The sequence below is a fragment of the Muntiacus reevesi genome, chromosome 12 (genome assembly GCF_963930625.1).
Source record: "Muntiacus reevesi chromosome 12, mMunRee1.1, whole genome shotgun sequence".
In the NCBI taxonomy this organism is placed as follows: Eukaryota; Metazoa; Chordata; class Mammalia; order Artiodactyla; family Cervidae; genus Muntiacus; species Muntiacus reevesi.
Genome location: NC_089260.1, coordinates 48128252 through 48155295, shown reverse-complemented (window position 1 = coordinate 48155295; position 27044 = coordinate 48128252). Strand labels below are relative to the sequence as shown.

General features: G+C 45.2%; 1 protein-coding gene across 1 annotated transcript; it reads left to right on the top strand.

Annotated features, from left to right (window-relative positions):
- Positions 1–1315: 1315 nt before the first annotated feature.
- VXN (vexin) lies at positions 1316–27044 on the top strand. The gene is made up of 6 exons (XM_065903204.1): positions 1316–1606; positions 6368–6423; positions 15033–15183; positions 19309–19370; positions 22234–22325; positions 24655–27044. The coding sequence occupies exons 1-6, from the start codon at positions 1540–1542 to the stop codon at positions 24836–24838; spliced, it is 612 nt and encodes a 203-aa protein (XP_065759276.1). The 5' UTR covers positions 1316–1539; the 3' UTR covers positions 24839–27044.

Sequence of the window (27044 nt, the reverse complement as noted above, 5' to 3'; positions counted from 1 at the left end):
AACAATAAGGAAGTTCCTCAAAAAACTAAAATTAAAGTTGCCATATGATCCAGCAATCCCACTCCTGGGCTCATATCTGGAAAAAACTGTAATTCGGAAAGATATATGCACCCTGCTGTTCATAGCAGCACTATACACAATAACCAAGAAGCAGAAACAACCTAAACATCCATCAACAGATGGATGGACAAAGAAGACATGGTATGCACACAGAAGAACACTACTCAGCCATAAAAAAGCATGAAGTAATGCCATTTGCAGCAACACAGGTAGACTTAGAGATAACCATATGAAGTGAAGTAGATCAGAAAGAGAAATACCATATGATATCAATCATATGTGTAATCTAAAATATGACACAAGTGAATTTATCTATAAAACAGACTCATAGACATAGGGAACAAACTTGCAGTTGCCAACGGAAAAGGGAGGTGGGGGAGGAATGGATTAGGAGTTTGGGATTAGCAGATGCAAACTATTCTATATAGAACAGATAAATAACAAGGTCCTACTGCATAGCAGAGGGGACTATATTCAATATCCTGTGATAAGCCATAGGGAAAAGAATACAAAGCAGAATATATGTATAACTGAATCACTTTTCTGTGCAGCAGAAATCAACTATACTTCAATAAAATAGATTTTAAAAACATTACATCACCATCATTATTGGTATGAAGAAATAAATCTGTAACAGTGCAATGAAAGCCAATGGGTTTGACATAATACACCTATTTTGTGTGTGTGTGTGTGTGTGTATATATATATATATATGATAAAATACAAGATATACAGGATATATAGAGAACAATAGGAAATTTAGGATAATGAAAATATAACCTCCCTGTAGTCAGGTATCTCTAGTGTCAGACGCTGCTTGTTACCACATCCTTGCAAGCACTTGCAGGTTTCTACCAGGAGATGCAAAAAACACACAGCTCTCTAGAAATGTCAGTCTTGTCATGTACTGGCATGAGGCAAGAACGCTCTGGAAGAACAGTCCTTTTGTTTAAAATAGAAACTTTGAAGGAAGCCAAATTAACACATGACAAATTACTGAATAGCCAGTTCTTCTGGAGAGGGAGGGGAAAAAAAGCCTCTTCATTTCTGAAATGAAAAGGGGAACTGCCGGTACCAAAATCACGTTTCCTTTTCAGTATCATCCTCCAGCCACGCTTGGCGCTAACCGAGTAGGCGATTTCACTTCATCACCACTTCACAAAAGACTTCCAAATCCACTGCAGCAGGCACGGCAAAATAAAGATGTTAAATACATCCTGGCTGGGAGGGGACTGAAGCGCTGGGCTCCATCAAAGGTTTGCAATAATAGGATTCATAAAAAAAAAAAAAAAAGACAGATGGGATTAGAAAATGTTGCAGTGAAGACTCTGGAATGAAATGAGATCACAGCACCAGCCTGTCTTTTGTGAACCGGCACAATGATTCCCCGAGCCAGATCGGATTAGGAGACCTCGCGAGTAGGGGTTCAGAGAGAGGCCTCCCATCCCCGGGCACTTTTGGGGAGAGAAGGCTGAAACGATGCATCAGATTTACAGCTGCAGTGATGAAAATATAGAAGTTTTCACCACCGTGATTCCTTCCAAGGGTGAGTAAAATTGCCCTTGACTGTTTCCTTAATGTGGCAGTTTCGGTCAGAGGGTAAAAGACAGTCACGTGTTGTGTTACTACGTTTACCCTCAGGTCTCTGAGGTCGGACGGCCTCTGTTGTGATGGCGTTTGTGGTTGTTTCTGAAAAGGGGAAGGGGCACGGATGAGCATCAGTCATTGAGAAACAATCCATCAAGGGGGGAAGGAGGGCAGTTAAACACTGAATTCGATACTGGCAAAACCCAGTATGCTGAGTAAAACTGACAGCAAGCCATTGTGTCAGGAAACAGGGATAAAAACAAAATTCCCAGGGCAGCTGGAGAGAGACTCTTCTCCAGGGAACAAGAGGGTTCCGAAAGGAGAAACAGCTGGCTCTAAAGTGTGATTTCTCACTATGCCGTGAAACAGGAGGAGGGAGCCTGCTGGCAGTGGTCCGATGAAGTGGTCCAAGAATGCCCTGACCCAGGCTGGCCTCTGCACAGACCCCAGGGCCACGTTCCCAAACTTAACGTGGAACTGGCACTGCCAGAGGGTGTGACTTTGTAAAAGCCCTGCTGCTCCGAGGGGAATGGTGTCCAGTCCCAGGCAGGATTCTGTGGCCCTGGATGCTTCCCTCGCCCCACCTGCAGGACTTGGCTCTCTGTCCTGCCGCCCTGAGCTCTCCCTTCAGCCTCTGTCTTGCTGGGAGAACCCAGGACCCCCGGCTTAGCCCCGGTCTCGCTGTCAGACTGAATGAAAAGGGCAAAATGTCTGCTGGTGCAGTGACCCCTCTGTTCAAACAACTCTGTTTTTCTTCCCGTGTCAGCCGTCAGCAGGGTCACTGCTGGGGGCAGGGAGGGACCCAGCCTGGCCACAGGGAGACAGCCAGCAAAATATAAATTCAGCTTTAGACATCTATTGCCAGTTATAGGGGGAGAAAAAGAACTGGGAGTCTGCCCACGTGCTGAAGTTGGGACTCTGGAGATTTTGGAAGGTACCTGAAAAGTCAAAAGCAACCCTCTGACCCAGCAGTTACAGTCCTGTAAATACATGTGGATGCTCACAGGGCAAAACTGAAAACAGCCTACATGTTCTTAAAGAGGGGAAGGGGTTAACGGTGGTGTCACCAGACTCTGGAAGACCCCACAGCAGTCAACAGGGATGAACTGGGTCTATGTGTATGGACATAGGTCCACACTTAACCTCTCTGGGCCTGAGTTTCCAATCTCAAACAAAAGGAAGAACTAGAACCCATCTTCCAAGGTTATTATGGTGGGAAATTGAGATATAGACAAAACGTATAAAGCATCTAGAACAGTACCTGGCAGGTAGGAAGCACCATTAAATACATCACTTATAGAGTGATTTCTGTTTTTATTCTATATTTACAGCAATGAATAACTTGAAAGCATAACATTGAGAGGGAACAAAGCAGGCTAAAGATTGTTAAATTTGGAAATATAAAACAGTACTATATATTGTTTATAGACACATATCTAGAGAAAAGCATTAAAAAAAAAAAAAAGCAGGCCAGAAAGACACCAAGTTAGTGAGATTAGTAGCTCTGGAGAGGGAGTAAAGTAGAATTAGAGTTGGGTAAGAAGGGGACCAAACCTGCCCTCTCATTTGCTATTTCTTTTGCATGAGAAGAAAACAAATTGAAAGCAAATATGAAAATGCTAAAATGTCTATTTTCTAAAATGTTTTCCATTTTAAGGGAGAAAATCCTCAAAGCTGAATGGCCCTTTTAAATCAAAAACTTATACAATTCAGGAGGAAAGTCATACTTCACCTGAAGAGAATCATTCAAAACAGGGCCTTTGAATCCATTTGCTTAGCAGACTCATTAAGAGATCCACCACCACTTGTGTGCTGTGTGACCTTGGACAGGCACTCAACCTCTCTAGGCCTGAGTTTCCAATCTTATAAAAAAGGAAGAACTAGAACTTATCTCCTGAGGTTATTATGGTGGGGGGGTGTGGGGGGAGGGCAGGAATCGAGATATAGAAGACATGCAAAGCATCTAGAACAGTACCTGGCAGGTAGTAAGCACCGTTAAATATTGGGTTGGCCAGAAAGTTCATTCAGGGTTTTCCATACGATGCTATGGAAAAACCCAAACAAACTTTTTGGCCAACCCAATGCATCACGTACGATGTAGTTTCTCTCTTTACTCCAGATTTACAGCAACGAATATGCTTAGTCAAAGATAAATACTCAACCCTGAATTTCTTTCTTGCCATTTTTATTCATGGCCACCTCCAGATATTAAACCAGTCATCAGTATTCATGGTCATGTCACTGCTCAGGAAGCTGTTCTCTGGGAAAGGGATATTTACAGTTTTATGTTAGACTGTCAGTGGAAGAAGCCTGCCTCTTCCTACACCTTGTTTTGCCTCATCTCACCTTCTCTAGAGCCTCAGGCTCTCAGTGGGAGAAGACGGTGCCTGCCAGGTCTTCCTAAGTCACTGCTTATCAGAGAGATCCGTAACTCTTCATCCCATTCCCACCTTCCCTGCCTGCAGAAATACAAGTTGGTTTGATTTTCTCTAACAAGGGTTATAGTTCTTCCTGGTGTGTCCTTCCCCAAATGCTCCTGTTTACTGTATTCAATGTGCAATGAACAAAACATTTACGGAGCAAAAGTTCAGAGGCAGAGGCTGTGTTCCATCACCCCAACTGTGTAACCCTACCCCTCAGTATCTACCTATGAAATAGAGTTAATAAAGAGACCCAACCCCACAGAGTTCCTATGAGAAGTGAATGAAAGAAGCCATCCATCACCTACTAAAGGCCAATGTGAACCATTATCACACCTATGATTGTATTATATCCCTCTTTCCAACACACACACACACACACACCACTGGGTTCAAACTAAATCTATGCATTTTTTTAGCTGAGCCATCTTAATTTCTCACAAAAATATGGCAACAGCAAGTGTTACGGTGTTTAAGTAGTTAAAAGGCACAATACAGAGACCAAGCCTGTAACTGAGGACGAGTGTGTATTTTCACTTCCCAGAGAGAAGGGGAGCCCTTTAAGGGAAAGATTTCACAGGCACAATTCACAGTAAACACAAAAGATAAAAATCTGTGGTTTTACCAAGAAGTTATACCAGAACTTACTTCCTGAAGCTCACCAGAGGGTTTAATTTTAGGGTGAACAGCCTTCAGAATAATTCTCTTGGGAATAAATAACAGCGCAGCGAGTTGGCAAGGGGAACTGGGGAACTGCAGGAGGAAATGGAGAAAACTCCAGAAAGAGAACTCCTGATGGATGCTACAGTCTCTAGACGTGATCACCTATTCCTTCCACCTGCCCTTACCTTGCAGAGAAAGAGGAGAATTTTACTAACCACTGCTAAAGCCAGGGAACTCACTCTTTGTCAGGCACCAGGCTAAGGGCTTGATAAAGTTAGTCCCTTTAATCCTCACTGCAGCCCTTGGAGGAGCTTCCCAGGTGGCTTGGGGATAAAGAATTCCCCTGCCAATGCAGGAGGTTCAGTCCCTGGGATGGGAAGATCCCCTGGAGGAGGAAATGGCAGCCCACTCCAGTATTCTTGCCTGGAGAATTCCATGGACAGAGGAGCCTGGAGGACTACAGCCCATGGGGTCTCAAAGAGTTAGACATGACTGAGCACGCACGCACACAGCCCTCAGCGATGGTTGCGAGTTCCATACCCATCTTCCAGATGAGGACAGGGAGTGAGGATGAGTCACTGACCCCTGGTCACAGAACTGGCAAGTGGTCAAGTTGGGATTCACACCAAAGTGGAAAGAGTGGAGACCACTGGCTCAACCAGCGCCCTGCTCTCCTGGCTTCAGGGCTGCCCTCACTCTGCAGAAAACACCAACAGAGCTCTCACCTGAGCTCTTACCTGACCTCTGACAAGAAGTCATTTCCATTCCAGGCAGGGGAGTGACATGGCAGGATTTCACTTCTAAGTCACTCAACATCAATGTGCAAAAGAGATGCCCGGTTGTCTCCACTTTCAACCAAATACATACCTTTTCCCAATCAAGTAACTTTTTATGACTAATTGACTCTTTGAGATTTTTCACTGTGGTAAAATGTACACAATGAAAACTTTATCATTTAACCATTTTTAAGTGTTCAGTTCTGTGGCATTAAGTCCGTTCACATTGTTGTCCAAACATCACCACTGTCTGTTTCCTGAATTTTTTCATCTTCTCAAACTGATGCTCTGTAGTCATGAAATAATAACCCGCCATTCCTTCCTTCCTCCAGCCCAAGGTTCATCCATGTTAGAGTAAGTTTCAGAATTTCATTCTTTTTTTTTTTTTTTTAAGACTTAATGATAGTTCATTGTATGTCTATGCCACATTGAGTTTATCTATTCATTTGTTAATGACTCACTTTTGGGCTGTCATGACTAGTACTGCTCTGAACTTTGGTGCATTTGACCAAGTAACATCTAAAATTGCAGCTGCACCCTTCTCTTCTTCCCATCCCTGCTCCCCGTGCCCTGTCCCACTCCAGGTACAAACCCTCTCAGTATTGCTACTGTAGCTGCATCAGCCTCATGAAATGAAAGTTGCTCAGCTGTTTCCGACTCTTTGCGACCCCATGGACTATACAGTCCATGGAATTCTCCAGGCCAGAATACTGGAATGGGTTGCCATTCCCTTCTCCCTTCCCAAGCTAGGGATCAAACCCAGTCTCCCTCATTGCAGGTGGTTTCTTTACCAACTGAGCCACCGAGGAAGCTTGCAGCTTCACAGGCGTTCTCTAAAACAATTCCTTTCTCTCTTTGCAGTGACCAGTCCAGCCAGAAGAAGAGTCAAAAGCTCTCAACACCTCTTAACCAAGAATGTAAGAAAACTTCAGTTTTGATCCTTTTTGTTGACTTTCATCTAAAAAGCAATGTCTAGCTTCTTCACTCCCCCACTCCATCCACACTCTTAACAACCAGAAAGGTTTTCTGTAGCCCAGGTTGCTGCTGCATTGTCCATTGTCCACTTAAGCAAAACAACTGACAAATAAATGTCAACCGGACAACAAAAAGCTCTGAGCCAGACCGCTTTTGCATCAGATAGTTTTTGTTTTATATATACATTTTCTTTTCTTAAACAGAATCCATGATTTGGGTACAGCATCCCTGATCTAGGTGTTCCCCTATTGTTGGCATTTGTAATATTCCATTTTTTCACTATTATAAATAGCAGTGCAATAAATTTATTTGTACAAAATACTATTGGGGATTAATTCTGTGGTGCATAGGCCTCAAAGTAAAATTAACAGGTAAAAAAAGAGTTTCACCCATCCATCATTGGTATTCCTACTACTGTGCTAAAGTGGACAATATAACAGTGATTTTTAAAAGATGCTTTCTGCTTACAGTTTTGTCCCATATTACCAGGAATTCTGAACAATTGCCAGGCTTCCAACAATGCTTTTCCATTTACCTCCAACCTCACCAATATTTGGCTTTCATGTTTTTATATTATTTTTTGCTACTTTAATAAGTACATGCATTACCTTAAAATTAGTTAACATGTCTTTAAAGCCAGTGAATTTCTCATTTTACTTACAGATTTCTTTACACAAAAGCTTTCAATACATCTTTGTACTTTAAAAGTTTTATTTTCAGGGCTAATTGTTCCCTCTTGGTTATACTGGAGTTTCTATTTCTATCACAATTTTTTTGTAGAACACCGTTTTGATTTTCTAAGGATCTCAATTTTTAAAATCCTATTCTCCATTAAAAAAAAAAAATTTCTAAGTGTCCTGGAAATGAGATAAGGTTTCAGTCATTGTTTTATATACATTTATTACTTTTTAAATTTCTAAAGCAGTATGTTCCCATTACAAAATTTCAAACACTAAAAAGATATAAAATATAGTATCAGAAAAATCCTGAGAAGCTGAAGAACTTAGTGGTTAGGTATGTAGACTGGAGTCAAACTACCTGCTTCTTATCCATTTCCTAGTTTTACATCTCAGTTCTATCCATTTCTAGCTTTGTTACCTTGGGCAAACAGCCCCACCATTCTGTGACTCGATTCTGTTAATGTTAAAATGGGGATAATGGGAGAATATGTCCCAAGAACCATTGGAAGGAACAAATGATTTAATACACATGAAGTCCTCAGGCTTTCCTGGTGACTCAGACAGTAAAGAATCTGCCTGCAATACAGGAGACTGGGGTTCAATCCCTGGGTTGGGGAGATACCCTGGAGAAGAGAATGGCAACCCTCTCTAGTATTCTTGCTTGGAGAATCCCAAGGACAGAGTTACAGTTCAGAGGGTCACAAAGAGTTGGATACGACTGAGTGACTAACACTTTCACTTTCTTTCTTTCAAGTTCTTAGTCCAAAGCCTGACACATACTGAGCATTCAATAAACACTAGTACTTTTAAGTGAAAATTTCTCATATAACATATGTTATCATGCTTTATTGCTCAGTAATGTATTGTTTTGCAATTTACTTTTTTCACTAAATAAATTTTAAAATCTTTACATGCCAATTAATACATACAGGCCTTCTCCATTCTTTTTAGAGGCTGTATGACATTGTATGAATGTCCTATAATTTTTTACTCAATCCAGATCTGAAGTTTTCTAGATTATTTACCCAAATCATCAATAAATGGGGTTTCCCCATTTTTCCACTAAAATAGTGCCACAAGAAATATTATTGAATGTATTTTTATGTTCTTATGCAAATGTTTTTGAGGGTAAATTCATAGATATGAAAATGCTGGGTCATCAAACCAACACCTTATACTTAAATTTACACAATGCTGTATGTCAATTTTAAAAAAGAAAGAAAAAGCTCAAAGGATATAAACACTGAAAAAATTTTATAGCCATTGCCAAATTCTTAGCAACTGTTCTAAAGTACCTTTACCAATACTATATGGCATCAATGTTGTTATTGACAATCTGATAGGTGAAACTATTTTAGTTTGCGTTTCTTTAATTATTAATATCATTCTTCATAGATTTTGATATTTTTCCCTATGAGTTAAAAGACATGTCTTTTGTCACTTGAATGTCCCTTTTTAAAATGACCTTTGAGAATATTTTATATATTAAGAAAGAAAGGGCTTTTAATGGGTTTTTTGTTGTAAGGCAAGAATTCTTATTTAAAGTTTTACTTATTTATGTATTTTTGGTTACACTGGGTCTTCACTGCTGCACATGGGCTTTCTCTACTTGCAGCGAGCGGAGGCTCCTCTCTAGTTGAGGTGCACGGGCTTCCCATTGCAGTGGCTTCTCTTCTTGCAGAGCATGGGCTCTAGGCCCTCAGGCCTCAGTTGTTGTGGTACACAGGCTTAGTTGCCCCATGGCATGTGGAATCTTCCTGGACCAGGGATCAAACCCATGTCCCCTGCACTGGCAGGTAGATTCTTAACCCCTGGACTACCAGGGAAGTCCAGAGCTCCTGAGTTTCAAGAAGCAGCAAGTGTCCCCAAAAATGGAAAAGCGAGGGGTTGTCTGTAGGTAATTTCGACTTTGAGAACAGAATCAAGTTTGGCATTACAGATGGTCCCCAACATATGATGTCTTGACTTTCATGACTGTTGTCTGCTATGGTGCCAAAATGAAATGTATTCAGAAACCATACTTGAAATTTTGAATTTTGATTGTTCCCTAGGCTAGTGATACATGGTACAAAAATATTTTCTTGTGACGCTGGGCAGTGTAGCAAGCCACAGCCTTCCACCAGCCACACAATCACAAGGATAAACAGGATATACTTACAGCCATTCTGCACCCAGACAACCATTCTGCTTCTCACTTCCAGCAAAGTATTCAACCAATAACATGAGACATTCAATACTTAATTATAAAATAGACTGTGCGAGATGATTTTGTGGAAGTTGATGTAAGTATTCTGAGCACATTTAAGGCAGGCTCAGCTGTGATGTTTGGCAGATTAGTTGTATAAAATGCATTTTTGACTTAACGATGTTATGAGGGTTTTTATCAGAACGTAACTCCATTGTAAATTAAGAAATATCTGGACTCTGGATTTGAAGGACCACAAATCATTCATGACTCAAGGAAGGTCCTTTGAGAATTAGGAATGTTGGTTCTCAACCAAGTTCTTGCCTTTAATTCCTAACCGTAAACAATGTTTGTGTCTGAATCACCACTTATACCAATGTCTACTAGCTTTATAAGGACAGAACTGTGATGATAAAACGGAAACTAAATCATACTTTCTAGGAGGTAAATAGGGTCCTAGGGAAGAAATTTCTCAAGGGACTCAGAACCTAAACAAAGGAGACAACTCTCCACAGTAGAGGTGAAACCACACAGGCATGAGGTACAGAAAGCCCCCAAAACATGGAGCACTGCCCCCTGGAACATCCAGTTGACTTCAGCCAGGCTCTATAGACAATAGACATGAATCTGAGCAAACTCCAGGTGACAATGCAGGACAGGGGAGCCTGGTGTGCTGCAGTCCATGGGGTCACAAAGAGTTGGACATGACTTAGCGACTAAACAACAACAAAACTCTATAGAACCAAGCTCTCAGCTTTCCTGGGAAAGGAGATTTCTGAGAAAGACTGCTATGTTTATAGTTTATGACTCTCCCTCTCTAAAATATTTTTACTTTGAGAAAAAAATGACTCAAGTAGATGAATACATATTAAAAATTCCTTTTGACTAAAAAAAAAAAAAAACAGAAGTTAGGATCTTGCCTTCAAATATGCAATCTTCCTACAGGTAAGACAGCTTAATAACACTCTCTGGCCTTTGAGCTCTCCTCTGAATTTCTGATTTCCCCTAACTGCCTGACTCATCCTCTGCTCATAAAACTCACACTCAGCCATACATTCAAATTAGAAAAGACAGGAAAGGTCTTTTGCAACTGCTCTTACATACCAGTATTTATGACTTTTCCCTGAAATTCTTATTTGCATCTAGTCTCAACCCTTGGGCTATACCATTCCATGTCAGTTTTCTTCCTTTACAAATAATCTCTTTCCTCTCTGACTCATTCTTAGTGACACAGTTTCTCCCTCTACGGACCCCTCGTAATTTACTTCTTCCACAGTCACACACTGTCCCTTCTCTAGACAGTTTTACTAGTTTTTTCCCCGCACCCCCTCTGATTCTTAGGCAAAGTTATTGACCCTGATGCTGGGAAAGATTGACAGCAAAAGAAGGGAGCAGCAGAGGATGAGATGGTTGGATAGCATCACCAACTCAATGGACATGAGTTTCAGCAAACTCTGGGAGATGATGAAGGACAGGGAAGCCTGGCGAGCTACAGTCCATGGGGTCACAAAAAGTTGGACATGGCTTAGCAAATGAACAACAACGATTGACATTCTGATCATCCTGATGCTACAGACAATGTAAGAGTAGCTCAAAGGAATAGATTTACACTAAAGCATGGGTCAGTCAGACCTCTCAGTTCAATGGGGTCACTGGCACCAAGATTCACAGCCTCCTCATAATAAGCAGTGGCAACATCACAGGAAAGATGGAAGAATAAGACTGCAAATGTCACTTTCGCCCCAGATTTCAATCTTGTGGAGAAGGGCTGATCTGATTTTTCTTTCTGGTGCTCTGACTTTTTCAAAATGCACCATGCAAACAATTTGCACTTGAAAATTCTCACCTGGATGTCAGCACTCCCTTAGGACCCATGAAACCATGGTCTGGATCTTGAAGACACAGGGCTCCCCTTGGCCTCAGTCTTCCTGTGTATAAAATTAGAAAGTTGAGCTAGAACTTTGCTATGGATCCTATCAGCCCCTAATGATGATGATCCTCCATCATCTAGGTCCCATCTGTCTTTCTGACTCCCTACCTGCTCTCAAGGTCTCTGGCATGAGCCCATCCAGGGAGCATCAACTTCTCAGAATATAGCTGTTACACAAGTTCATTGTCTACTTTCAGCAGGCGATTCACTAACCTCAGAAAGGAAAAACCCAACATTAAACTCTGGTCTCCCCTTCACCCCTTCCCCAGTCTCACCCCTGTGCTCAGGGAGCTAAAGAGCCTGCTCTCAGATTGGTTTGTCCTAAAACTAGCGGTAGTAGGGAACTTAGATTGGGTTCTTTAGACCAGAGAATAAACCAGGCTGTTGGGAGCCTTCAGAACCAGCTGTCCGTGTCCTGAGCTCCCCGACTGTGTCAGGAGACACAAGCACAAGGCCAGCTGAGAAGGAAATCTCCCGAGGCGAGGCCTCTCCTCTTCCCTTTGCTGTGCTGGCATCCTTCAGGGCCAAGAAGATAACCTGTTGAGGGCCAGGGCCCTAGGTCATGACCTGGGAAGAACCCAGCCTCATCCCCACCCCAGGAAACTTGCATCCAGTGGGGCTCCCTCCCCAGTAGCTGAAGCCTCGGCACTCTCTCCTTTCCCCTCCCATCTCCCCCCCACCCCGCCACGGTGCAGAGAAGCGACTGCAAAGGGGACCTTTCTTGTTCTTCAAAGGGAACTTTTTAAAAAATTAATTCATTTATTTTGGGCTTCCCTGGTAACTCAGCTGGTAAAAAATCCACCTACAATGCAGAAGATCCTGGTTCAATTCCTGGGTCAGGAAGATCCCCTGTAGACGGGATAGGCTAGCCACTTCAGTATTCTTGGGCTTCCCTTGTGGCTCAGATGGTAAAGAATCCAATTAGATCATTTTAATTGGAGGATAATTACTCTATAATATTGTGATGGTTTTTGCCATACATCAACATGAATCAGCCGTGGGGATCCTTTTCTGAGGAGGAAATGCTAAGCTGCCCCCCTGGACTTCATAGGCTTTCATGTCCCTACTTCCTCCATCTACAAAATGGGTTGGAAAACATACCAGTTTTCACTCCTCATTAGAGGAATGCTGAGAGAAGGAAAATAAAATCTAAAATACCTGTGACGAGAGGCTGACAGTCAAAGGCCTTAATGCCAGTGACGGGGCTCACATCTGTCCCGTTTGACCTGGAAGTCCACATTTGGGGGGGGACCCATTGCTGCTGTAGGGTCCATGAGTGCTGCCCCGGGCTTGCTGGAAATTCACCTTGTTGGAAAAGGCTTGCTAGGAAGCCAGCAGAAACACCTCCCTTCTAATCATTTAGCAGTTTATAAACATGTCAACTCAACATACTACACCCCTCAAACGTATACAATTATATGTGTCAATTATGCATCAATAAAACCAAGGCGGAAAAGAATATTTTAAATTATTGGGGAAAAACTCCACCTCCAGCAGTGCCTAGAGGAGAAAGGACCTAATTTTAAATGGTCCTGAATTATCATCAACTTTCTCCAAAGGCAAAAAATAAATGAGTCTAGTTCCCAAAATGGGCCTGAGAAGATTTAATTTCCTAAGTCAGATATGACTAAATTGGGGATAAATTAATTTTCTAAGCAAAGGACTACTTGTGATAAACTGAAGCAAAGAGTGATAGCTTCCCCTTCCTCTGTTGGGGACATGACCACTGGCAGTAATCATTGGTAGGGAAACGGATGACACGAGGGAAGAGCCTGCTGTGTTCCTGAAATCTCTGTGAATGACCAGCAGTGACTGTGCCCCAACCAGCAATGATGGTCAAGAGAAGGACACCATTCCACACAGTCTCAAAGTACCAGACTCGGGGTCTGAACTCCTGTTTCTCTCCCCAAATAGAGATTCATCTTCTTCATCATTAACAATCTGATAGGAGAAAAGACAACTTTGTTTTAATTTACATTTAATTATTGTTGTCCAGAACCTTTCATATTTACTGGCCACTGGTATGCCTATTGTCAATTGCCAGCTGGTTTCTGGCCACATTTTCCTATTGTTTTTTCTTCTTTATTGATTGGCAAGAGTTTTATGTACACAGGGATAATTCCCTATTATCTGTGACAAATGCTATACTGGGCCATACTCTTGTTTTTTGTTTTTTTTGACATTCACCTTTGACCTGTCTGATGCTCATTTTGGTATGAGAAGTGTGGTCATGAATCCACTTCCCCTAGTGGCCTGATATTTATTAAAGGTCCAATTTTTCTCCACTAAGATAAAATATCACCTTATTGTAACATTTAAAATTCAGTCTTATTTGCTTCAGCTTCAACCACAATCATTATTTGCAGACAACAGAGGGGAATTCATCAAAGCCTGGACTGTAAGGGCTGAGATAGGTCCACCTCACTCAGATACACCCAGTGCCAGGATCTAACACAAACGTGCCCTCACAGTATGTCTGTGCAAGGAAGGAGCAAGTGAACAACAGAATAAGTGAATCCAAACCTCAGAGAGGCTGCTGTATAATGCTGGAAGTTCCAACCTGCTTCACAGGACTGAACACATTCAGAATGAATGACCCCACTGTCGTTTGCAGCTATGTATAAAAATAGGCAGGATAAGACCCAAAAGCTGTTGAGATTCCCTTTGTCACCTCACTCTTAAATTAAGATAAAATAAAGCACTATTTGCCTCAAAGTTTTACATTTAAATTATTTCAATAATTTAAATTTTTAAAATAATTTTAAAGGCCCATTTTGGTGGACCCTGACAAAAGTGGTATTCTTCTTAATGTACTTCCCCCCAAACAACTATTCAGCAGGTGACCATTGGTGAAAACACTTCAGCAAGTAGCACTCTATTCTAGCTTGCCAGAATTTCCACTTACCAGCCACAAGTCACGGAAATTCATGTCACAGTTCCACCTGACACAGGCATTCTGCAAAGCGGAGGAAGTGTGAGTATCCAGGAGCCATGCTTGCTCCTCTTGCCAGCAGCTTCTTTCTTTTTACAACCAGGGTGTCAGGTGGGGCCCAAGTCCTCTCCCTAGGTCTCTCTGATGGAGCATCCAAAAAGCCGTGGTCTTACATAAACAAGGGTTCCCACTGAGCTGCAAAGGCTGCAAGACCCCAATTTCCAGAGCCACCCCCATTTCAAATTGTTGTTGTTGTTCAGCTGCTCAGTTGCTTTCAACTCTTTGCAACCCTGTGGACTGCAGCGCCAGGCTTCCCTGTCCTTCCCTGTCTCCTGGAATTGGCTCAGACTCATGTCCACTGAGTTGGTGATGCCATCCAACCATCTCATCCTCTGCCGCCCCCTTCTCGTCCTGCCCTCAATCTTTCCCACTGGGTGTTTTCCAAAGAGTCAGCTCTTTCCATTAGGTGGCCAAAATATTCCTGTCCTGTTGTCAAACCATATTCGGCTCTGAGGCAGGGAGCCGGCCTCCACTGGGGGCCTGATGGCCCAGGCTGCTGGCTCTTTGAAGGGACAGCTGGTGGGGAAGCTTCAGAAACCTCATCTTTCTGCACCGTGGTACCCCTGGACTTGCTGGAGTACAATACAACGGTTCACTGTCTCGGGCCAGTCTCCCCCAGGTTTTCTCACGCTCCCCTCAACAGCGCCAGCAGTTCCATGTTGGCACAAGGTCCCCCTGCAAAGCTGCAGGGCTGGGCCTCTGCTGTGGGTTCTGAGATTCCAGGAGAGGAACAAGGTGACTCAGGTCCTTCCTCCTCCCCGCAGGTGGTGGTCGAGTCAGACCTCTACGCGCCGCGGCCCCTGGAGCTGCTGCCGCACCGCACCGACCGCCGCGACGGTGACGGCCGCAGGTCGGGCCGCTTCCAGAACCCGCGGCTGCAGGGTCCCCATCCGGCCAAGACTCCCGCCAGGCCTGGTAGGTGCATCCCGGCCCTGCGGTCCCTGGGACCTCCCTGAGGGGCAGTGACCCACTTAGAGCGGCTGCCACAGTGCCTGCGTCCTGGCTTGACTTTGCTGCCACCACGTCGCGGTCCTCCCCGGGGTCCTCCATCCGGCCTGGTGAGCGGTGCCCGTGGCTGGAGTGGGGCCGCCGCCTTCCGCAGTGCATGCTGGTCCCGCTCTGAACGCACCTGCTTTCGGCCCCACCCACCGCCGCACCACAAAACACCTTCTGCCTTAAACCACCAGCTTCTGGGTCTGCCTGATGAGCAAAGCTGCTCTCATCTACCACAGAGCTCCAGAGGCAGTCCTGCGGGATTCAGGAGGAGATAAAAATCGCTCTCTTCTGGAGGAGAGGAAACCGGTGTAGACACAACTCATGAAGTAAAAGCAGCTTATATTAAGCTGTATGTGTGTGTGTGAAATTATACAGACTCATCAGCTGCCATCTTAAAATCCCACTATTTTAAATTGAATGGCTTTAACTATTTCAACAATTTATAAAAAGAATTTAGAGACAAATTTGTTTTGAAAGTTGGAAACAGAGTCTTACCTTCCACACTATTTTAAAAAAAATGGCTCCCACCCCAGCAGTTACATAGGAATCTGTGTCTAGCTTGCTGAAGTCTTGATGGTGTCTTGCCTTTAATTCCTGGTTTAGTTTATTTCTGTTATGCCCACAGCCTATAGTTATTCATATTTTTAACTCCAGAAATAGACAAAAAGTCTTGGGCGTCCTTTTCAAAGCTTTGGAGTGTCAGCTATTTTGTATTTTACAAGAACTGAAATTAGACCCCACTGAGTATGGCTCTTCATCCAACCATCTTTCCTCTTTCCTCCTTCATAGATCTTAGACTAGATCTCTAAAGTTTCTTTGGTCACAAACACACTGATCCTGTTTTTACGAGCCTAAGTATGAGAACCCATAAATCAAGCTATATTCTCTAGTTAAGTGATTACATATATATCTTTTTTACAGAAAATGAAAGCATGAGGGAAACTACAATCTGCCTTGCAAATTAAGAGGAGATATTTTTTTTTCTCTGTCTATATATAGGTGGTTGGGTGGATGGGTGCCTGTGTGTAGAAAAAAAGGATACCTTCTCCATAAAATCATAAAATGAATCTAGAACCATGTTGTTCAAACTTTAATGCACCAGAGAATCACCTTGGAATCTTGTTTTTATGCAGAGTCAAATTCAGGACTGAGTAGGGCCCCAGATTTTGTTTCTAATAAGCTTCCAGATGATTCTGACAATGCTGATCCAAGGACAACATATTGATGACCAAGGACTTAGAGACAACCTCTGATGGATGGTTCTCAATGGGGTGTCCCAGAAACAGCAGAATCACCTGGGAACTTGCTTGAAATGCAAACTTTGGGTCCCACCCAAGACCTGTTTAGTCAAATTCTGGGGTAGGTTCAGCCATCTGTCTTAACACACCTGCTCCCCAATGATTCTATTGACCCTGAAGTTGGAGGCCCACAGATTTCCTACAAGCACCCCCTGTGGATCTATAGGAGAGGAAACGGAAACCATGGAAACTAGCTGACCTACGTAGGTCACACTGCTCATTAGCAACAGAATTGAGATTAAATCTCAGGTCTCTTGGTTTCCCAGCTAGTTGCCTCTTCCTCCAGAGAATAATGTCTTCCAACTGTCTAGTTTCAGGCAGGCTTTTCAGGCTTTTCTCCCTAAGCAGCCTGTGGAAGCCTGGACTGGAGGAGAGAACACTCAGTTATGAAATGAGGAGACTCTGCCCAACATGTGACAGTCAACTCATGCAGGGAATGTGCGAGTCAGGTTAAAAAAAAAAAGATTGAGCTGGGCATGGATTCAACTCCCTCAGCTCCCACAATCTGACAGATTCCAGGGGAGGGTGAGAGGGAGGGAGGGTGTCTGAGTCAAAGCCAGGCCCCGGTGCTCTCCCCCGGAAAGGCTGGGCACCAGCCTCGGACACAAGTCTGCCATCCTCCTGTGAGAAGGACATGTGTCTCGGGGATCTGATATCTGGAGACCCAGTTCTCCCCTGAGCTACAGGAGAAGACTCCTGGGTTTGCAGCCTTCTCCTGTGGCAGAAATATGCCCTGAGGTAGCTTAGACATAGCAGGACTCTGAAGGCAGAGGACCAGCTGAGAAACCCTCTCAGCCTGCAGCCTTGAGCAGGTGAACATTAGGTGCCCAAGAAAGAGGACACCCCGTCTCCTGGGTTGGTGGAACCTCTCCACCAAGGTGGCCTCGGATGTCTCAGAATCAGCTTGTTCAAACATGATTGTCTTCCACCTTTGAACCTCTCTTCCTTTCTCAGCTGATATTGCTATCCATCTTTCCAGCAAATCGCTGGGGTACTGACCCAAACCTCCCACCATGTCCTCCCCCACCCCTACTCCACACACCAACCACTGACAATGTCAGCTCCTACATAGGTCTCGTCTCTTCTTGGTACCAACCTCAGGCTACCTGGTGAGACTTCCTTCATCCCTGGTGTGTAGCAGCCAACCTTGGTCCTCAGCTGCCAGGCCCTCTCCCTCCACAAGGCTGCTGGAGGGTCCTTCTACAGCAGAATCTGTTATCCCTCTGCATTAAACACTGTGTCCTCCCACCCCCAGCTGCCCTCCAGACCACACCCAAGTCCTCTGCTCCCTCTCCAGGGCCACCTCCTGTGACACTCCTGTCCCCACCAATCCATACACAGAACAATCCTGAGCTGTGACCACTCATTATATTCTGTTATATCCTGGACCTTCCCTGACACTATTCGCTCTGTGGGTTGCCCTCCCTGGGTCTCTCTGCCTAACTCCTCCCAGAATGGGTTTGGGGTTCCCTCAGTCAAGTTTCCCTAGCCCTGCAAGACAACCAAAGAGGTCAACTTGCCATTCCCTAAGTCATCCTCACCCAACTTCATCATAATTGCTGTGCATCTTTAAAGACTGCATTTCCTCACCTATTATTATGTCTACCTGTAAGGACTTCCCCAACAGCATAGTGGTAAAGAATCCACCTGCAATGCAGGAGAGGCAGGAGATGAGGGTTCGATCCCTGAATTGGGAAGATTCCCCTGGAGGAGGAAATGGCAACCCACTCCAGTATTCTTGCCTGGAGAATCTCATGGACAGAGGAGCCTGGCAAGCTACAGGCTAACAGTCCATGGAGTCACGAAGAGTCAGACATGACTGAGCACAGCACATTGGAGGAGGAGTGGGGATTATAGTGAGGATTAAACGAGATGATGTTTACGTGTCTTACCCTCAGTACAGCACCGGACACAGTAAATATTAAAACATACAAGCTACTGTCATCACTTATGGCAGAGCATGACACATCATGGTCTGATCTTCATAGCCTGTGACTTCGGTTTATTGGCATTGAGATGTTTTCCTTGGGGTGATGGGCATGTTCTCTATGCTCTAGTCTGATAGGATGGGGCTCCGCCAGGAACATCTGTCCCAAGAGGGACTCCATCAAAGGCCAACTTCCCCCCGCCCATCACTAGCTACTCAGCTCAAAACCTGGATTCCCAGAAGCGCGGGCCTCAGAAATAAAGGCACAGAAAGAAGGCTCTCACTTATGTCTCAGGCCAGTGTCTCAGGACACTGATAACCTCCGATCCTGCCAAGTTATGAGACAGGCTCATTTTCACAGAGGTGTATCCAGGAGCTCAGGGTAAATGATTGATCCCCGCTGTAAAGACTTAACTCCTGATAATGTCATGTGATGTGACTCCTTAGGAAGGAAGGAGGAGCTAAGGGCACATCCTCTGGGCACCTACTGCAGGCAAACCCCGTACTGAACACCTTGACATATGTGATCTTATTAGACCTTAGTTCTAGCCCCCTGAAGAGTGCTAGTAAATATTTTTGAATATTTACTGGGTCAGGAAATGTGCTGAGTGTAAAACACATAAACATTGTCTCATTTAATGCAGGTGACCCACTCGACAGCCCCATTGCTGACCCTAGTTCATGATTTTGCCGCTCGGTAAAAAGGCCCTTAGAAATTCCTGCATTTGTGATTTGATTAACTAACAAGATAATTGATGCAGAACCAGGGGAGGTAGAACACAGTACCACTGAGTAACGTCCCCTCCGTTCAACTTTCAGTGGGGACATCGGAACCCAAATCAGCAAATCTGTGTGGGAATCGAACATATGGCAAAGCTTTGGTAAGTAATCTAGCCTGGTTAGCTGTATCTTCCAGGCTTTAAACGTCTCACCCTATCTGTGCCATGAAGGGGGAATAAGCGTCCTTTGTCCCAGGCCTAGGGATTATTAGAAAAGCGCAGCTGAGGGTTCTTTGCTCCTAAAGCCCCTCAGCTAGCGGTACACAACTGGCTGCTGATCTCTTTCTTGCCAGATATTCAGCTCTTAGGCAAACAGAAGGTATTACCTAGCAGCCATCTCACACAGGGGGAGGGAGGCAGTTTCTGTGGTACGTCTCTGCTGGGTGGAGGTGCCTGTCCAATTCCCAGAAGCAGCTATAGGGGTAAAGAGATGCAAGGGTCTCGAGCTCTGTGAAAGCACAAAACACCATCATCTTAGAGGAAACCGCTGAACTGCCTCCCCCAGGAGCACTGAGGCAAGTGTCGTCCACTGGGGTTGCCCGAGATGGATCCAATTGACCAAGGTTTAATATTTTCCCCCGGCTCTGTCATGGTATGCGGGCTTCCCAGGGGGGGTGACCTTGGACGAGGTGGCCCTTGGCGGCCAAGGACACCTGAAGGAGCCAAAAGCCACCTGCGGCCCACCCACCCCTAGTTGGGTGGCTTGTCCTTCCCTGAAGGGGGATCACATAGTGCGTGTCTGGGTCTAGCTCAGCATCACCCTGTGAAAACACATCTCCCTTGTCATCTTCCAGGCAGGAACATGGGTACTCTCTGGGTCAGCAGAGAAGGGGTTGAGTGGTGGCTGAAGGAGAGGTCAGCTTGGGCGTCCTGGACTCTGTGGGCATCAGATCTTGAGATTCATGGATCATGAGAACTAGTACAGACTGGAGAGAATGTCTGAGCCATCTGCTCGTCTTTATGAAACAAACTGGGCAGAGATGTGAGCACTTCACTCCTGGTCTGGGCAGGAAATCTAATTCAATTATTTCATTTAGGTCATCCCTGTATTAGAAAAATCACCCAAAGGGAAGCGATGGGACAATCAGGAGCTCCCTGCCTCAAACTGGTACCCAGGGGCAACCCAGGGTGGTTTGGCTGTTGCCACAGAGTGAAAGTTGTCAGGCTTGACAGCTTGAACCGCTGCCCTCAGCAAGCCCTGACTAAGGGGAAGAGGGCAGTCCATCACCTTGGATGAACGTGCCCTCACCCCTGGAGAGGTAGCTGCAGCCGGGAAGTCAGAGAGAAAGGGGACTGGACAGGATGGTGATGGAGATGTAACCACAATGGAGGGGCAACAAGAGGGCAGAGCAGCAGCCTGATTGACCCTCTCCTCTGGGCCTGAGACCATGGGGCTGGGGTCCTGCAGCTCTTTCTATCCCAGGGTGGGGAGAGCAATTCAGAGCTCACACAGTCAAATCTGATTGGACATTAATATGCGCTGGAGGAAACAGGGTGGAGGACAGTGGGGGAAGAAACAATTTTCTGGCCACTGGCACGACCGGAGGGACAGCTCCCGGGAGACCACAAGGTGGCACAGTGGCTCTGCCCACAGCCCTGGGCCAGCGCGGGAGAGCAGGGGAAGGATCCTGGTGTCCTTGACCTGGAATTTTCCAGCAATTCCAGGAATGTGGTGACCTTAAGCCTTCCCTGGGGCTTGGGGTGGAGGAGCAAAGGGGAGATCCACTGACTGAACAAACTCTGGACCTGGCCCTGCTCAGGCCACCAGTTCCTTCTCAATTCAGTACATGTTTCTTGAGCACTGACCACCTCCTTTAAGAGGAGAACCAGCAGAGGGTTAAGTCCCAGACCCTGACCCAGGCCAAGCCATTCCTGGGGAGACTGCACAAGCAGAGGAAACAGAGAAGCGTAAAGACACGGAGTTGGTGGGTTGCAAAATATGACACACAGGGACTCAGTGCCGTGAGGACAAGAGACGGAGATAAATCAACGTGGGCGCCAGCCTAAGGGAAGGCTTCCTGGAGGAAGTGGCCTTGAAGTGCAGGCAGAGATGAGGTTTAATCCAGAGAGTGAAGGAACGGTTGGGTGAGGATGCAGAGTTGTGGGTGAGCATCAGAAAAGTCAGGACCAGCCCCGCTGGATCATGTGGGAGAAACAGAGGCAGATAAAGGGGAGTCCTGTTTTGAGGACCCTTAAAGAGCAGCAGGTAAAAAGTCTGCCTGCAATGCAGGGGACTCGCTTGGGTTCTATCCCTCAGTCAGGAAGATCCCCTGCAGAAGGAAATGGCAACCCACTCCAGTATTTTTGCTTGAAAAATCCCATGTACAGAGGAGCCTGGTGGGTTGCCATCCAGGGGATGACAAGAGAGTCAGACATGAATGAGCTACTGAGCACCCATGCACACAGCAGGGGACAGAGCTGACCTTGGTCCGTCCTCAGTGGGGAGACCCTGTGATTCTAGGAGGGGCCTGGGGTGTGGGGCAGGTCTGGTGGGAAACAAGGAGATCCTGTCCTGGGTGACTGGTCCTGAGGCTCAGTGGAGGAGAATGTCACTGCACTTGGTCGCATTTCCAAGCGAGAACCTGCAGGATTTGACAACAAAGTGGACACGGATCGTGGGGGTACTAGGGGGAGAGAGGCCTCGGGCTAGAATAAGTTGCTCACTTTCAAGTTTCTCTAGGTGAGTGGTTCCCAAAGTGGGGTCTGGGGACCAGCAGCAGTTGAAAACTTGTTAGAAAGGCAGCTTCTCAGGCCAATATCCAACCTACTGAGTCAGAAGCGAGGGTGGGCCCAGCGCTGCATTGACATGCCCCCCTAGGCGAGCCTAGGGCCCAAGGCGGAGTGAGGTCCATTGCCCTAGGTTGATGCTGGTTCAGCAGCTTAGCCAATGCCCTTTCCAATGGCTCCAGCCAGTGCGGGAGCTGGGGACAGGGCAACAACCTCACTCTCCCTTCTCACAACCCAGATGCCTCCAGTGGCCCGGATCTCCGTGAAAGCCCCCACGGTCCTGGAGGCGGCAACCCCAGGCTCGGAGAATGTAGCTGTGCTGACTAGAGGGTAAGTGCTGTGCCTCCAGCAAGCTCCCAGGGGCTCCCCACCTGCTCCCATCCTCCACCTGCACAGAAGAGTAACAGGTGGCCCGGCTGACAGATCCCGGAGAGATGCTAAAACCAAATCCCTGCCCGCCATAAACAACCTTCTAATGAGGGCTATGATCCCTGGCCTCTGTAGCACCTCGTTGACTGTTTCACTAGGATTAAGCTCAAGTGTTTTTTGATGGTTTCTACTTCATTACTGCCACTTTTTAGACCTGGAGAAGTGTCATTTGGGAGGAATTTTGGTTAATTAGATAAATTAATCACAGGGCATGGAGAAGGAACTGGCAACCCATGCCAATATTTTTGCCCGGAGGATCCCATGGACAGAGGAGCCTGGTGGGCCACAGTCCATGGGGTCTCAAAGAGTCCAACACAACTGAATGACTACCACACACACACACAATCACAGGCCATACGCAGAGCCTCCTAAAATGCCTCACATGTTAGGTTCAGGGCCCCTGCTCAGGTAATAAGTACATAAGATACAAAGGTTTCAAACCAAATTTATGACCTACATGTCACTATTAAGCCTTCCCTGGTGACTGAGTGGTAAAGAATCTGCCGGTCAATGCAGGAGACAAGGGTTTGATATCTGAATTAGAAAGATCCCCTGGAGAAGGAAGTGGCAACCTACTCCAGTATTCTTGCCTGGGCAGGCCCATGGACAGAGGGGCCTGGCGGGCTGTAGTCCATGGGGTTGCAAAAGTGGACAAGATTGAGAGACAAAACTACAACAACCACATTACTATCAACTCTGCTCTAGAACCAGCAGCTAGAATAGTCGGAGCAATACCCACACCCCCAAGGACCACCCCACTGCCTTCAATGGAACACTAAGAAGATGGCCACACCCCCACCACAATCCTCCAGACTTGGAGGGAGCAGGAAAGTGGCTTCAGGGATGACGAAGAGTGTGGGCTCTTGACTCAGTTCTGCCTGTGTGGCTGGCACTGCCGCTGACTTGCTGTAACTTCAGAGAAGTTATTCAGACCTCTGTGTCCTCATTTCTTTAAAAACAAAACAAAAAATGGGGATGATTATAACCTCTTGAGGGGTTATTGTGAGAACTGGATGAGATAATGTGTGGAGACCTTGCACCAATGACTGCATCATGTTTCAAGAAGCTTTACAATATGTGAATGGGAAGGACACATGCCTGGGGACATGTGACATGCTCACAGATGAGGGACCTATCATATCAGCTATGATGGGCTATCATATCAGCCCAAGGGGTGCACACCTTAAAAGCTCAGCGAGTTAAAGGAGGACCAAACCAGTGTGAAGCTCTTTTAGGTGAAAGAATGCAGTCTAGAACAAACAATAAAAACCAAGCCATCGACATATTAGGATGTAATGAGAGATAAGTATGATTTCTTTCTCATTTTTTGCCACACCTTGAGGCATATGGGAGTTCAGTTCCCCAACCAGGGATAGAACCCACAGCCCCTACATTGGAAGCACAGGGTCTTAGCCACTGGACCAGCAGAGAAGTCCCAAAAGTATCATTTCAATAGCATTAAGTTCTGGTAGCAAGTTGTTCTGAGCAGGTAAGGCTGCTGCTGACGGCTGCAGTAACCAGCAAACATAAACCCCCCTCAAGAAATGAGCCGTTTGCATCTGCTGCAAAGGGTTCTTCTAAATGGCCCCTTTGTCCCTAAGTGTAGATATTCTCATGTCATTTTCTTCCTGGACCCTGACTATAGAAAAGAAAACAAAGGCTGCTTCTTTCACTAAAGGAGAGCAAGTGATGAGGAAAACAAACCTTTCTTGAGGTCAACAACATGCCGGATGCTTTATATAGTCTTATTTCCCTCCTCACAAAACCCCCAAGAGTTAGATGAAATTATCTCCATTCTACACATGAGGAAACTGAGGCTGGCCAAGGTCGAGTCACTGAGGTCACAGAGTAAGTGGGAGCCAGATTCAGCCCCAGGGCCGATTCACTTTCAAGAGGTGACGCTTCGTGACATCTAACCTTTCCAGCAAAATCGTTCCGGTTGAGGGGCGGGACAGGGGTGGGACAGTAGAGTTTGGAACAAGAACGGAACTTGAGATCCGTGCGCTAGTGGACCCAGGTCCACCTCCTTCCCTTCCGCATGCAAGGACCTCCCTGGGGCAGGGGGAGGGGTGTCATTCCTGCATGAGGCCCAACAGTGACCCTCCACATGGTCACAGGTTATCAGGGCCCAGGAGGAGCAGGGGCTCCAGCTATACTTGTTGAGGGCAACAGTTAACAGTCAGGCTCAGCAGAGTGACCGCCCTCCCCACCCACCTCGGCTTTTCTGTAGATCCAGACACCTCAAGAAGATGACTGAAGAATTTCCAACCCTCCCCCAGGGAGCAGAAGCTTCCCTCCCGCTAACAGGAAGTGCTCCCTGCGGCATGCCCAGCATCCTCCGGAAAATGTGGACCAGGCACAAGAAGAAGTCTGAGTATGTGGGAGCTACCAACAGTGCCTTTGAGGCTGACTAAAGATGACCCCCCGGGTCGGGTGCCCTGCGCCGGCCCCAGTTCACTGCACAAAGGGAGGAAACTTCTGGATCGGAACTGAGCCACATATTCACCCTTGCTAGTAGCTGGGCCATGTGTCATCACCCTCCAACACTAACTACTAACTAATCACCCTGGATGAGGACATGGGACAGGAACCTCCCTCGAAGGCAAGCAAAAGGAAACTGTTCCCTTCTTCAAATCAATAAAGCTGTTGGTCTCAAAGTGACTTTGGGAGGTCATCAAGTTTACATCCCTATGTTTAAGCAAAATGGCACCAAAATCAAACCCACTTTCCCAACCCATTTTAAAGACCTCCAAGGAATCAAGCAGACAATTCCTCAGTCTTCCTTGGGAGTTGTTCTAATTTCTGGTATAAATGTAAAAGTTTGATGTTTGAGGCACTTGTAAACACACTGGTTCTCACTGTTCCTGTTACTGTATTTATTTCATCTTGATGAGGTATGATTTTTAGTGACCAGGAGCTTTACATATTTACTTAGTAGTTCTAATATCCACTTGAGGGTATCGTCAGGATCAGTTTTGATGATCATTTAGCATGATTGCATGAATTCTCTATTCTTTTACATGTAATTTTTTTACAGAAAAACATGATTTAAAATTTTGAATGCTAATCTTTTCTGAAGTGGCACAGTCTAGTGGAATTAATAATATCTTGCTTGGGTATGATTATTTTAGCTTTTAAAAGTGTTCTCCCATCCATCACCTCTTACATTCACAACATTCCTGTTAAAGAAAGCACAAGTATTCCCAGTCTACAGATGGGAAAGCTGAGGCCTTAAGAGGTTATGGAACTAGATACCAGATACTAAATACAGGTCCTCATCCTCTGTACTGGACTGCTTGCTTTGCTTATTCTAGCAGCTGATTTAAGAATATGTCTCTGGGGGCAGTCTTTGAAGGAAGCAATTTGACAAAGTTAGAACAAGTACATGATATAAATGAAATGCATCATTATGTGTAACACTCAACAATAGGAAATTCTTGTTTTTGTAGGTTGAAAATAATTATCAATTTCATATGGTTCAACCTAATATATAATATTATGCTATCCTTCTTTTAATGGAAATGTCATCATCAATTCTATCATCAATGTCAATAGCCTTAAAATAATAACATGATTATGACAGCTACCATTTATTATATGCCTACTGTGTGCCAGGTGTGATTCTGAGCACTTCGCATACATTATCCCAATCTTCCTATCAACTCTGAGTAGGTGGCCTTCTCCATTTAGTAGACACAGCTTTAAAGCAGTTAAATGATAGTCTGAAGGCACCCAACCCATAGCTGGCATCATGGGTTCAATGCCTATGTTGTATCTACTTCTTTCTATAGAATATTCAGAACATAGAGAAGATCCAAGGCTAGTAAATAAACTTCATCTCAAATGCTCAATAAACATAAATGATTGGCACAGGCTGCGTGGAGTGCTGTGTGGGGCTGGAATCTGAGAGAAAGTAATGCAGTGATCAATTGGTAATGTCTGCCTGTGGAGCTGATTAATGGGATGTGCCTTGGATATTTGTCATCTGTGGCCTCAAGTCTGCTTCCAGAAGGTTTGTTTTCTAATTCAGAAGCTTAAACTAACCCAACTCATTTAACAAAACCAGCGAATCCATGGTGAAATTTAGCCTGAAACCAGGTTGGAAATTGTCATTTTTTAGTACAAAGGAAACTTTTGCCAACATTACTGGTCTCAGACACAACAGTTATTCACATGCTGCTGCCTCATGGGCACATGTTACTTTTTGCTCTGGGAATTACCTGCTTCCATATCTCCAGGTGAAATGTAAGATGGCATCAAGAGCCTGGGCTTTCACCTTGCTGACCTCTGCTCTTCAACTGTTGTTTTAGACTGAACACCCAGTCCTGCCAACAGAACATAACTTGGAGATGTGGACATCAAGGGCTCTTTCAATAAGGGCCACAGTGGACTGTGTAATATTCTTACAGTGAACAGACGAAGGGGCCCGGAACAAAGATAGGGAGGGAACAGGTGATTTACACTGGACCTGTCAGACTATCCTACAACTATTTATTTTAACTTATTTACTTTACAACTGATATCCTCTATTTGTATGTGGCAGCTGGAGATGTATGTAAGATGGAGCTTATTTATTTTTCATTTAAAAATTTCATTATGAAGCATTTGCCTCATGTAGAA

Coding starts and splice junctions, on each gene's coding strand:
- VXN (XM_065903204.1), top strand. CDS start 1,540: ATGCATCAGATTTACAGCTGCAGTGATGAAAATATAGAAGTTTTCACC. Junction 1,607..6,367: donor CACCGTGATTCCTTCCAAGG/GTGAGTAAAATT, acceptor CTCTCTTTGCAG/TGACCAGTCCAGCCAGAAGA. Junction 19,371..22,233: donor GAACATATGGCAAAGCTTTG/GTAAGTAATCTA, acceptor CTCACAACCCAG/ATGCCTCCAGTGGCCCGGAT.